Here is a 13,502-nt window from a genome sequence, read left to right as displayed (position 1 = left end):
GTTGGCAATATATGTGAGGATTTGTTCCCTACGAATTGAATTCCTTCTTCCCAGCAATATTAGTGGGGTAGCAGTGGATGATTTTACCTTGTGTGTTTTTTTTTGCTGAATAGATGAATGGTTTGTGATAATTATTTGAGGGTACAAATGAATGAATTAACTACTATAAAGTTGAAAAGTAGATATAAAACAATATTACAAGAATTTCATATACAGAAAGTTTTTGCAAAATTTGCACTGAGCCTGTGCATTCATCCGTTAAGAACATGGAGCAGAAAAGAGAAGGGCAGCTTGCGTTGCAATATTTTAGTTCTGCCGGTGGGATAGGTGATATCATACTGTTTTTCATCTAGTGCCTTGTCAAAACGCCACTACAAATACTGTTCTTTTTTGTTCCTAGCAGCCTTGACAACAAGAAACACGCCGCTCAGTTTTGTACTTTAGAGTCTAAATTTTCAACAAAAAAAAAAAAACAGTTCATGTGAATTTGGCGTGGAGTCCATGAGACCATGACCCATTCTACCGATTCATTTTCTTCTTTTGAGTGAATTTGTTCCCAAATCCCAACCCACCCCACCTCCAAATCTCCAATCCCCTCGCTCCCTAAATCACGCTCGTCAACCGCGTCGGCCTCTCCAACCGCCGCCGCCTCCGCCGCCGTCGCCGTCGCCGTCGTCCCGTAGCTAAGTGGTCTCTCCCTCCTCCTGTTCAAATTACCACCGTCGATCTCGTGCTGTGTTGCCTGTTGGTGTTGGAAGCGCGATTCGGCAGCTAGCGATGATGAGATAAAAGTGTGGCATGATCAGGTGATTTGGAGCAGCTCGGCGGAGGGGCAGATTCCCGGGCATGGCGACGGCGGCGAAGGCGTTCTGGAACAGCCCCGTCGGCCCCAGGACCACCCACTTCTGGGGTCCCGTCGCTAACTGGGGCTTCGTCCTCGCGGTACGAACATACTACCGTCTAATAATAATCGGTCAATGTCATTTTGCGATTTGGGTGCTGTGATTTTGATATCATATTTTGGTCAAGTAGAACGTGGCGCATTTTGTTGAGAGGATTGAAGTTTTCCCCTTCGATCACTGAGGTTGTGTGTAGTATACCTGTAGCTTGAACACGATTAGGCATGAGGATATCAGATTGTTTGGTGCAAAAGGTCCGTTTCATAGCCATCTTGGGCGGTAGTGATCTTTAGGAAGTAGAGAGTTAATCCTGGTTGACAACCTTTGGGGCGTAACTGTCTAACTGACATTTTGTAGGTGATTTGGAAGTTGTAAAGAGAGTACTACTGATGATTGTTGAGAGTTGACTAACGAGATGAGGGGTTGATTTTGTTGCATAGCAATCATGCGGGTGTTTCATCCAGTCATGTAGGCACACAAGTCTACAATCCTAGAAACTGTTACATCGTTAATCTTGATAATCATGTGACGTGCTGTGCAAAATTGGTTGACAATTATATCCATAGGTATTCAGTATTTTGTTGCGTCATGGAATATTTTCTGATGACTGATTGTGTATCAGTGCGTGCAGTCTAGCTGCGCAACATGTCATGCCTTAATGTGTGTGTAGCTCACATGTCATGCCTTTTTAATGTGTGTGTAGCTCACAGTTAACAGGCTGTTGTGAAAATGTCAATTGCAGATAACTCTTGCACCATTCATCATACTTAATTATTTAATTATGATCTATCACCGTGGATGTTGATGACCCTATAAATTTGCTGTCCATTAAATAAACCGCATCTGAAATTCTGAATAATTTAATTCTTCTAATACAACATTTCTAGACTTCTAGTTGAATTTCCTGTGGAAATTCATGCTGTATTATATACTTACTTGTCCTTGCACTATAATTGAGTAGCACCTTACTCCCTTCTTTATGTTTTGTTTTCTTCCAGGGCTTAGTTGACATGAACAAGCCTCCTGAAATGATATCCGGCAATATGACAGCAGGTAGGTGATGAGCTTGTGGGTTTAGCTACAATTCCTTTTTGATAAATCCATACTCCCTCCGTTTCATATTATAAGTCATTTTGACTTTTTTCTAGTAAAACTTTTTTATGTTTGACCAAGTTTATAGATAAATATAGCAATATTTCCGACACAAAAGAAAAATATTATCAAAATATATTAAATGTTAGTTTTAATGAAACTAATTTGGTGTTGTAGATGTTACTATTTTTTTCTATAAACTTGATCAAATTAAAGTAAGTTTGACTAGAAAAAAAAAGTCAAAACAACTTATAATCTAAAACGGAGGAAGTATTTTTTAGACAACAGTATCAACCCTTTTTGTTTTCCCAAAAGTGATTAACAAGTTCTACAATAGAATAAAAGTCAAAAGGAAAATTGGGGTTACCAGCTGCTTTTTGGCACATAAATACTTGCTGAATCACTGAACTCACTAAGCAAAAAGTAAAGTAGTTGCCACGTGAGCATCTAACTCTAATATCCCATCAGCTTCCACCATCATCAGAAGTGATTTTTCTCACCTTCTTTCCGATTCTTGAACTCCAAGTTCAGTCTTCATCAGGCTCGTGATATGTATGCCCAACCTAGATGTTTGTTCATAGTGCAAGTAAGAAGAGTTTTGAACTTCACATCAATAGGCTATGGAGGAAACTCTATTCAATCACCATCGTACTCCTAATCTGCCAGAAGATCCAAGATAGAGCTGCAAAACTCCTAATGGTCATGTAATAGCTAGAAGTTAGGATCATACTCTGAAGGAGCCAGTTGCTCAATGAACCCTTCAAATCATCTATGGGCCTTTTCCTTGTGAAACATTTCTGTCAAACAGCACTGCAAAAATTGAGTCGCATACCATCAGAACAGGGCATGGCCTTCAGTTTCCGGTTGACCAGGCAAGGCACAAATTCATGTTCCCTTTCCATTGCCTCTTCAGTTGAGTAGCTGATTGTAATTTGTGTTAACAAGCTTACAATAAAATTAACTTTACTTTTAGTGGAATCTTGCACTTAGACAGGCTCTGCATCCTGGCGCTCACGGCAACCCCTAAATCTTACCTTACAAACGAATCTAGCAGTGTACATCCCTCTTTTCTAAGGCACAGCATTTTAATGCATAATCTTCAATATCATTAGCCCCTATAGTTTTTCCCTTAGGGGCTGTAATTTTTTCCCTCAATATCAATAAAATGGGCACAATCTGTGCCGATTTGTTCAAGGAAAAAAAAATAACCACTATGTTTTGTGCAGCCATGTGTGTGTATTCTGGACTCTTTATGAGGTTTGCGTGGATGGTACAACCGCGGAACTACTTGCTTCTGGCTTGTCACGCCTCCAACGAAAGCGTTCAGTTATATCAGTTCTCACGCTGGGCGAGAGCTCAGGGGTAAGATTTTCACAGTGCTTTGGCTGCCTCAACATAATAGCAACTATGAAATTGAAATTAACATGTATTTTCAAATACATATCTAATGTTATCACCTGCATGCCACAAAACATGTAAAGTGTTAGGCTAATTCTCAGTCAAAAGTTATAAATGCTACCTCTTGAAAATTGAAATACATGCACGACTTATATTTATCACCGGAGTGAGTAGTGAGTATCGAGTATACAGTACCAAAATGGAAATTGTCACGGACATGGTTTGTGCTTGCATTTCTTCCCTGTTGTATCAGGTATGTATAAGTTCCTACGTTTTGCATGGGAATATTGTAGGTACCTGGAGAATAAAGAGCCAGAGGGCCAGCAGTGAAGATGAAGTCTCTTGCTCAATAAGTAAAGCTTCGTTTCCTGGATTTCTGTAACGCTTTATTCCGTGCCCTATAGTTGTCTGCATTGTGCATTGTATAAATATCCTTTATATAAATATTTGGAGAAAAATAAGTATTTATGACTGAAGCCCTTTCTCCACAGTTAGTCCAGCTCAAAAAAAAAAAAGAGTACAGATTATCTGAAAAAGGAATAGTATAGGTACAAACCGATTAGAAGTGCAATGCGATTAGGGCCCTGTTTGGAATATTAGTCCAGGGCTAATTTTGAGAGCTAATATTTAGTCATGAATTGGTAGGCTAAACATTAGCCTAGGGTGGTATGTTTGGATCCATGGGCTAATTCAAGGCTAAAAGGTAAAGAGAGAGTAGAAAGAAAGGAGAGAGAAGGAGAGAGACAGAGCTGCTTTTTGATGGTCCCCACACAAAATTAGCCCCATTAGCACCCCTTGAAGGGGCTAATATTTTGAGGGGGGCTAATTCACATTAGTTCAAAATTAGCCCACCTGTTTGGATCCTTGAGGGCTAATTTGAGGCTAAAAAGTGAGGGCTAAACATTAGCCCATGGAACCAAACAGGGCCTAGGTCCCCGTGGTTTCCACCTCGCGTGCCAGAGTTCGAGCAGGTTGCATGCAAAAGCCATAGCGCACACGGCTGCGGGCCATGGCTTCGTCGGAATCTGTCCCCGCCGCCTCGGAAACCAGCGCCGACACCACCGCCTACTCGATCGCCAAGCCCAAGCCCACCTTCTACCGGCGGCCGCACACCAATGGGCTAGAACGACATCCCGACCCGCATGACGCCCCCGTGCGTTGCACGATCGTGCGGCCAACCACCACTACAAAACACATAAAACGGCCACCACTATAGGTTTCGAAAACTGTAGAACTAATATTATAAGTCTATAATATTTTCTCACCTTCGTGAAATGAAAAAAAAAAAACCAACACCTTTAATACTTCCTCCGTCCCAGTATATTTGACGTTTTACTTCCTACCTGTTGTCCCACAAAGCCTGACGTTTTGGCAAGGAGCAGAAACGTGAGGGCAGGCAGTAGCGTATGGATCAAATTTTGTCAGGACAACAGTTCATCCATGATTCTTTCTGTGGCAGGAACGGCAGTTTTGAAATGATTACTCATCCTAGTCATTCAAAGTAACTAGCAATAAATTAGGGCAATATGGTAATTTTTACCCATGCTAATTTGGCTCAACTGTTCCAGAACGTCCATTAATCTGGGATAGAGGAAGTATATTATAAGTAACGATTAATTAAAAAATAGACATATAGATGTTAGTTTTCTAAAAAAACACACATGAAAATCAAGCCGAACTTAGCATCATTTCGATCTTATCTACTCTAACGCATTGCCCCTTTTTGATCTTATCCTTCTATCGCGTGCACTCTCTCTCTCGGTCTCGCTTCGCTTCTCTCCCCACCGAGCATCTCTCGCTTCTATCGCAAGCCTTATCACTGTCGACGCCACTTATGGCCACCGCCTCCTCTCTCCCTAGATCCACGTGTGGTGGCCGCTTCCTCTTCCCAGCTTGACGGCAGTCTCTTCGTCTCCTCTACGCAGCGGCTTAGGTGGCCACGACAGTGGTCGCTTCTTCTACTCCCTGGCCCGGTGCGACAGCTACTAGATCTGATCGCCACAGCAGCCTCTTCCTCTCCCCGGCTCGACAACGGTCTCTTCTTGTCCTTTACGTGTAGTAACTGTCTCTTCCACTCCCTGGCCCGGTGCGGCGGCTACCGGATCTAGCTGCCATGAGCTGGAGGTGACTAGATCCTCGTGTTGCGGCCTCTTCCTCTCCTCTACGTGTTGGCGGCTTAGGTAGCCACGGCAGCGACTGCCTCTTCCACTTCCTGCCCGGTGCCTTTTTCAGAAATGCATAATGTTGGACGCAAACTTGTCTGACGCATTTTTAGGGCAGGTTTTATAGTAAGGGTAGTTGTCACATCTAATCTATTCATGTAAGATAAGAGGTGATATATATAATACACCATATCTACTCTATCTCTAGCATACTAACCCAAATGATTTTATTTTATTTTTTGTTTAATCCCCTCTTTCTTTTATCTCCTTTATCTTGGGGTTTATGTGGAGGTTATCCCTTGCATGAGGGGTGGCTTGTCTTCTCTTTCCTCACTTATTTCTTCCACCTCATCATTCAATCCTTTGTGACATTTTAAGGGGGCAACACATCAAACTTTATAGTCCTTGCTCTCGTAGACCTTAGTTTCTCTTCGACTCTTCCAGCTTTGAATTAATCACCAAAGCAAAAGCATAATTGCATAATGATCGGCGCAGAAGCATAACTGCATAATGTGTATGATTGACTGCGAACAAGAAAAATAGGAAATTGTCTGATGCATTGTTCAATGAATGGACTTGTCGACTCATTTTTTTAATAGAAAAAATCATGGGCTTTTGTTGGTAAATTAACCTTTGGACATATATGGTCTACGAAAAATACCATCCATCAGATTATTAACAACGACCCAATTCAGTCAACGAATACCATGTAAACAACATAGACCTAAAACTCACCCCCCCAAAAAAAAACTTAGGATTAACTGTTAAGTACATTATCTAGGGGGTAAAGTACACTTTATATGTTTATAGAAACACATGGTTGCGGAACCAGGCTTGTTCTGTTTACAGATAACATCACAGGTCAACACAAAGCTCGTCAATTCCAGACATAAACCAGGGTTGCATAGAACATACAAGCAACCAAATAAATACATACAATAGGGTTACCGTTTATGGTTACTGAGTTTATCGAATCACAGACCCAAGTTAAAATAACTGTTAAACTCGTAACATTATCTTTTGTATGTCAGGAGTAACAGCAACGTATGCATACTTTTAACGAGGTACGAGAACCATTTAATTCTTTACTTTGAGCCACTATCTCACAAGAAAGACCAAATATAGTTACTCCACAAATCATTCTATTGTAGTGGCAAAGTAGATTGCTGCAAGTTCTCCCCAGAAGGCCAGTACAGTAAATGCGGAGATGACACAGACAAGAAAGTCGAATTACATCAGTTCAGACCTTCGTGCTACATTGAGCTGCTAAGAACATCCATGCCATTTGTTGATTAACGGTATCAGTTTCCTTCAAGCTGATACTGATAGAAATCCACCCGTGAATGATCTCAGTTTGCTGCTTGCTCTACTTTCCTCTGTTTGCTGCTATGTCTAGTCAGTTTTAAGTTTGCTGGTTCACTTTGGCTTCTTCAAGATAAGCTAGGAAATAACCTCTTCAGTTCATAAAATTGCATCCTCCATGCTTGTTTCACACATGCATTGAGCTTGGGAAGAAGGAAACAGAGTAACCTCATGAGGACAAAAGAGCTAGCCAATGCAAGGCATGTATCCTGGTGAAGCAATCTGTCTGGTGATCGTGCAAACATGAACAGAGAATCCCCTTGCTCAGTCTTTTTGTCATTCTCAATTATATTTACCACTTCTTCCATCCTCTCTAGGGATATTGCATCCAGTGACACAGGATTCATACCTTCAATATTTCGAAATGAATCAGTAAAATCCTGGAGAACTTATACAACGAATAATGAACGCTAGCAGCATCTCAAATTGGGGAAAAAACAGCATTTAATGTTTATCATAAGATACAGTAATCAGCTCATATAGGAAATTAATGCCACCATAATCAAACAATCTAATATGCTAAATTTGAAGCACGGCATACAAGTATAATGTCAAAATATAGCAGGACACACAATGTTGGTTTAATTTGGTGAACTTCACTTCGCAAAACAAGATACACCATTATTTTTACCAATCAGAATAAAATATGCAGCCATACCTGTAACATCTTTATAAAACATAGCAAGAGAGTTCATCGTGCGAGATCCATGATAGCGCACACGCATTGTAGAGTTCACAAGGAAAAGTGTCGGAAAGGCACGAACTCCATATCTTGACAACATTCTGCAATTTCATATTCAAGTGAACCACTATACCAAAATTAATCAAAGCTAACTGTCAAATTTCCTTTTTCAGGATGTACACACCTAGGTTTGATACGAGATTCTTCAAAGGAAAAATGAGCGATTGTTGGAAAGAAGGATGATAACTTTTGAAAATCTGTTCTGAAGATCTTGGAGAAAGGACACCATGAAGCATAGAAAAGAATTGCAACAAAATCCTCCCTGTTCTGCAGCACAAGAGTAACTGCCTTTTGCAGAACAAAATCATCCCCCTGGCACATAAAATGGAGAATGAATTCCACGTTGAGTGGGCCAATCATGATGCGCACATAAATCTCAATGTATTTGAGTCTGTGCGTAAAAATAACAAAATCAATTACCGAATCATTATATTTCTACCCAAAAAATAACTGAATCAATTACCGAATCATTATATTTCTACCCAACAATTGATAGATGAACTTATACTATCCACAAACAGCATGGCAGTTCTGTGGATAGCAAGCAAACACTAATTATATGTTTTCTTTACTTCGATTGTGTGAGTATCGAAAAGAGAAATAAAGGGCTTCTTCGATGGTCAACTAGCTCTTCGTATAACATAACAAAGGAAACATCAAGTGCAACATGCGATTCATACTTAGATTAGACAAACCATGCTAGAATTAAAATAAATGATAATTACTGTTCTTGAAATCAGGGTGACGGGCCTAGCACATATTATGACACCAGCATCTAGAAAATTTTGTATAAATTAATAAGAGTCATATCTGTACTACTGGGTAACAAACGAATCTCTGATGCTCAATCAGTGAGAGCCCATTTCTACTATCTTCAAAACAGATAAAACAAAAAAAAACAATTAAGTCAACGTTGCTGAAACATAGATATTCCCAACAAAATTTTCTGAACAGAATACCTTCCAGAGCCTATCTATATACAAAGTTAACTAGATATTTCCGTATAACTGTTTTACATTTCAAAAATACCCTTGGTCACGCTCACGCAACACAGATCGCGAGCTAGTTTCAACTTGTGATTTGGTACTCACAGAGCAGAGCGAAGCAAACCTAACGGTATGCCGCCCCGAAGCGCGAAACTGCTACACCTAACGCTAATCGCTCCTGATCATGCAGAAGGCGCGCGAAATCAGGAGGGCGATCGATCGAGAGATCAACAGAAGAAACCGGCTACCGGCTGCTCACCTCCACGACGCCCACGTGGTGCGCCCGGTGGCCCGGCGACCCCGCCGCGGGGCAGGAGGAGGAGGAGGAGGAGGAGGAGGAGGAGGAGGAGGAGGAGGAAGCGGCGGGCGCCTGGCGCGGCAGGACGGCGGCGGCGGCGGGCTGCCTCGGGCAGACCCCGTGGCCTGCGGTGGCGGCGGCGGCGAGGAGGGGGAGGAGGAGGAACGCCGCCGCAGACGCGGACGCGGACGCGGAGGCCGTCGCCGCCGCCATGGTGGCGCGGGGTAGTTAGGGCGGGAGGTTGGGGGGGAACCCCCTAGCCCAGCCGAGAGGCGGCCTCGGCGCGGCGCGGTCGCCGCCTCTGCGAGGGAGCGGAGGGGGAGGAGGAGGAGGAGGAGGGGCGGGAGCCTTGGGTTGGGTGGCGCCACCGAGGAGGGGAGGGGGAAAGGAGAGGGGAGGGGAGGGAAAGAAAGGTCAGAGGTGGACGGACGCTGGCTCGGTGGTGGCTCCGGTTGGATCGCCCCCGTTTCTCGCGGGTATCGTCAGCTCTTTTGGAGTTTTTTATTTCTCAAAAAAAAAATTTCGAGTATCAATCATTAGATCATACTCAACCCAATTACTAAGATGGTATCCATAACATTAAATAAGCTGTCACCTAGAATAAAAAATAATGTGTCAAGTAAATAAATGAAGAAAGAGAAGGAAACCATATCTTGCATGAGACACGGTTTTTACATAATATCGAAGACATTATGTTTGCATTAGAATATTAGTGTTTGCATTAGAATAGTAGTGTCTAGTACTAATTTCTTGATGATGTGGAGTTTATTTGGGAATGGCTTTATACGTACAACTAGTAGATGTACAACGTATGTGTAACTAGAAACATATAACCATATAAACTCATCTGCACAACTCATGTGTAACTAGAAAATTCATATGCACTGCACTGCAGTCGTTTACAATCGTTAATCAAATTTAGTTGTATATGAGTCGGACAATTGAGTAATATGCATAGAAATTTTCTTTTTTTTCCTCTTATATTCTATTGACCTATCTTAAGACAATGAACTTGGACAGAAGACCTATCTTAGAACAATAAATCTGGACAAAGATATGTTAATGTTCATTGTTGACCTATCTTGGTTGTATTTTTTTTAGACTAAGGAAATACTTGTTTCACTTACATTTATACTTATGATTGCTTTTTAACAATTTAAAAATAATTTAAAGGAAAACTTACATATATGTATCCTTGACGATTCGAAAACAAATGATGTAAAATAAATCACGATGAGAAAACCACAAAATTAACTATAAAATTATAAAATTCAAATTTTAGCTAAGCATAATATAATGGGACTGACGTCCCTCTTCTCTGTTTTGTATGATGGCGTTTAAAAAATTTTCTTCTTTTTTAAAGCTAAAGGCTCGCCAGCGATGTTTCTTTTTTCTTTTTTTTTTTAAAAAAAATCTCACCAGCGATGTTAAGTTGTAATGTCTACTCCTTTCTATGTTTAGACGGTTATAATCCTACTGTTGCATGAAGAACGGCATTAAACCATCAATAAAGGATAAACATGCCCGTATTTTGAATACGAGAAAAACTTTAGGTAACTTATCACATTATTTGTGCCCACATCATTTGTATAGTTAGCTAGCCGTATGTTTCTCTCTTAATAAAGAAGCAAACGAACGCATTAATGCTGTTGGGAACAAATCTTTGTGCACGCAAAACGTTGCAAATTATTAGCGCATAATTAACTAAGTAATATGTTTTCTTTAAAAGGATTAATATGATTTAAAACAGCTTTTGTATAAATTTTTTTTAGAAAATACACCGTTTAATAGTTTGGAAAGCGTACATGCAAAAGCGAAAACGAAAGAGATAATAAGTTGACAAGTTTAAAAAAAACAAAGGCTAAGAGTAAAGGCTAAGAGTACTGAGCTTTGGCAGTCAGTACACTTGGTTTTTATTAAAATATTCCCTCTTCTAAGTCGATCATGTTAAAAGTTTTTTCATGAAAATTATATACAATATATATAGTCTCATCGAATCTATATGTTACAATATATATAGTCTCATCGAATCTATATGTTTTGACACTGTATTTATCTTTTATTGTAGATATTAGGTCTTGTTTGTCTTTTATTGTAGATATTAGGTCTTGTTTGGTTTCCAAAACAAAAACTTTTCACCCATCACATCAAATGTTTGGACACATGCATGAAGTATTAAATGTGAAAAAAAAACAATTACACAGTTTGCGTGTAAATCGTGAGACAAATCTTTTAAGCATAATTACGTCATGATTTGACAATGTGGTGGTACGGTAAACATTTGCTAATGACAGTTAATTATGCTCAATAAATTCGTCTTGTAGTTTCTTGCCAGAATCTGTAATTTGTTTTGTTATTAGACTACGTTTAATACTTTAAATATGTGTCCGTATATCCGATGTGATGACCAAACCTAAAATTTTTCCTCATCTAAACAAGGCCTTAGTGTATTTTCCTGCCAAATTAAAAAAGTTTAACTAACGATAAACATAAGAAACTAAGGGGTTATTTAGATTCAGGGGTGAAAAATTTTGGCATGTCACATCAGATATACAGACACACATTTAAAGTATTAAACGTAGTCTAATAACAAAATAAATTATAGATTCCGCTTGGAACCTGCGAGACAAAATTATTAAGCCTAATTAATATATCATTAGCAAATGTTTACTTAGCACACCATTGTTAAATTATAGAGCAATTAGGCTTAAAAGATTCATCTCGCAAATTAGTCGTAATCTGTACAATTAATTATTTTTTAGCCTATATTTAATACTTCATACATGTGTTTAAACGTTCGATCTGATAGGGTGGAAAATTTTGGGGTGGGATATACAATATGGAACGTAAGGAGCATTTACTGTATTACATGTAGTAAATGCTAAAGGTACTCCAACCAGAAGAGTAATAACATATCCCTGCAAAAGAAAAGAAAAAGAACTAGAAGGCCAGTAACATAATCATTTTTTACGTAGAACAGAAACCGACGAAGTTGGCTTCTTAGGACCTGTAGACTGTGTTCGGAGGCGGAGGTCCTTACACGCAAACAGAGCGATATATTAACGTATGATTAATTAAACAATAGCTAAAATAAACTTAAAAATCAACTAATATGATTTTTCTAAAACAACTTTCCTATTGATTTTTTTTAAAGAAAACACATTGTTATAAGTTGGAAAAGGTGAGTATCAAACTTAGCCTTAGGAATCTGAGTGTGTCCTTGTAAGGAAAAAGTACACCGGAGGTCCCTTATCTTGTCATCGAATCACAGAATCATTCGCTCAACCGAAAAACCACATATATTACATCTCTTAACTTACAAAATCAGATCAGGTCCTTAGGCGGTTTTATCTCCGGTTTTGTTCGACATGGCAGCTGAGTCAGCGTAGGGAGCCACGTGGGTTCCACATGCCAGCAACTCCTCCATTTCCTCTCTCTACCTCTCTTCCTCTGTCTTCTCAGCAACCGGCGGTGGGGGAGGAGCAGCGCTGGGGCGCTAGGTCGACGATGCGCGGGGAGAGGAGCGGAGGTCAAGACGGACGCAAGGCGGCGCCACCGGTGACGACCTCTCCATCGCCCTTGTCTTGCTCTCTGTCGACTCCAGTGCTCGCCCGTGCGTCCCCCTCTTCCACTGCAGTGATTGGTCGAGGGGTGCTCCGCCCTCTACTGCTCCCAACCTTGGCCTGCGGCCCGCTTCTCGCCGGTGGTCGCAGTAGTCGTCCCGTGGAGCTCCGTTTCTCCTTGCCCAGTGCTCGGCGATGATGTCCATCGCGTCGGCGAGTAGTACCCCATACACCACGACCTTAGCGACGGTGGCCGAGGAAGGCATCTACTTCAGCCACTCGGTGGCCCTGCGCACAGATGCGGTGAGACTGGCGAGGCCCTTCTTGCGTGGCGCTGCAAGCTGGCGGCGTCGCGCCTACGTGTCGTTGTCTAGGACGATGCCCGCTAGGTCTAGCCGATTGCCGCCACCGCCAATGCCAAGCTCCTCTTCGCCGGCTGCCGCTCCTCTCCCCGCTCGTCTTTGCTAGCAAGCGTCGCCGCCGCCAACGAGGGCCACTTCCGCCGTGTTTAGGAGGACGCGCAGGCGACCGCTGGAGTGGCCTCCTGTCGAGCAGAGCGGAGAGTGAGACGAGGCGAGGCAAGGGCGAGAAAGAGGCCGTCACCGGTGGCGCCGTCACCGCGTCCGTCTCCACCTCCGCTTCTCTCCCCGCCCATCATCAGCCCAGCGCCCTAGTCCTGCTCCCCCTTCTCCCTCAACGGCTGGTTGCCGAGAAGAGAGAGGAAGAGAGGTAAAGAGAGAGAGAGGAAAGGGAGTAGTCACTGACACGTGGGACCCACGTGGGTCCCATGCTGACTCAGCTGCTATGTCGGATAAAACCGGGGATAAAACCGCCTGAGGACCTATAATGACCAGTCTATAATGACCGGTTTTGTATGTTATGGGATGTAATATATCTGGTTTATTCGCTGACAAGATGAGGGATCTCTGGTGTACTTATTCCTCCCTGTAAAAAAGAAGGTATCTGTGTGACTGTGTGTGTCTACTTGGGCCATTATCGA

The 13,502-nt window shown here is 41.7% G+C and overlaps 2 protein-coding genes across 2 annotated transcripts; one reads left to right on the top strand and one right to left on the bottom strand.

The window, feature by feature from the left end:
• Positions 1 to 589: 589 nt before the first annotated feature.
• Positions 590 to 3,863, top strand: LOC4345559 (mitochondrial pyruvate carrier 1). The gene is made up of 5 exons (NM_001424516.1): positions 590 to 690; positions 807 to 942; positions 1,898 to 1,952; positions 3,218 to 3,353; positions 3,683 to 3,863. The coding sequence occupies exons 2-5, from the start codon at positions 847 to 849 to the stop codon at positions 3,717 to 3,719; spliced, it is 324 nt and encodes a 107-aa protein (NP_001411445.1). The 5' UTR covers positions 590 to 690; positions 807 to 846; the 3' UTR covers positions 3,720 to 3,863.
• A 2,467-nt stretch (positions 3,864 to 6,330) lies between these two features.
• LOC9270615 (5'-adenylylsulfate reductase-like 4) lies at positions 6,331 to 9,308 on the bottom strand. The gene is made up of 4 exons (NM_001424517.1): positions 8,901 to 9,308; positions 7,780 to 7,967; positions 7,572 to 7,696; positions 6,331 to 7,262 (listed from the first exon to the last, which is right to left on the bottom strand). Exons 1-4 carry the CDS (start codon positions 9,150 to 9,152, stop codon positions 6,982 to 6,984), a joined length of 846 nt encoding a protein of 281 aa, NP_001411446.1. The 5' UTR covers positions 9,153 to 9,308; the 3' UTR covers positions 6,331 to 6,981.
• Positions 9,309 to 13,502: the final 4,194 nt, after the last annotated feature.

The sequence above is a fragment of the Oryza sativa genome, chromosome 8 (genome assembly GCF_034140825.1).
Source record: "Oryza sativa Japonica Group chromosome 8, ASM3414082v1".
NCBI lineage: Eukaryota > Viridiplantae > Streptophyta > Magnoliopsida > Poales > Poaceae > Oryza > Oryza sativa.
The sequence above is the reverse complement of the archived record's forward strand: the minus strand, read 5'-3'. Positions and strand labels throughout refer to the sequence as shown.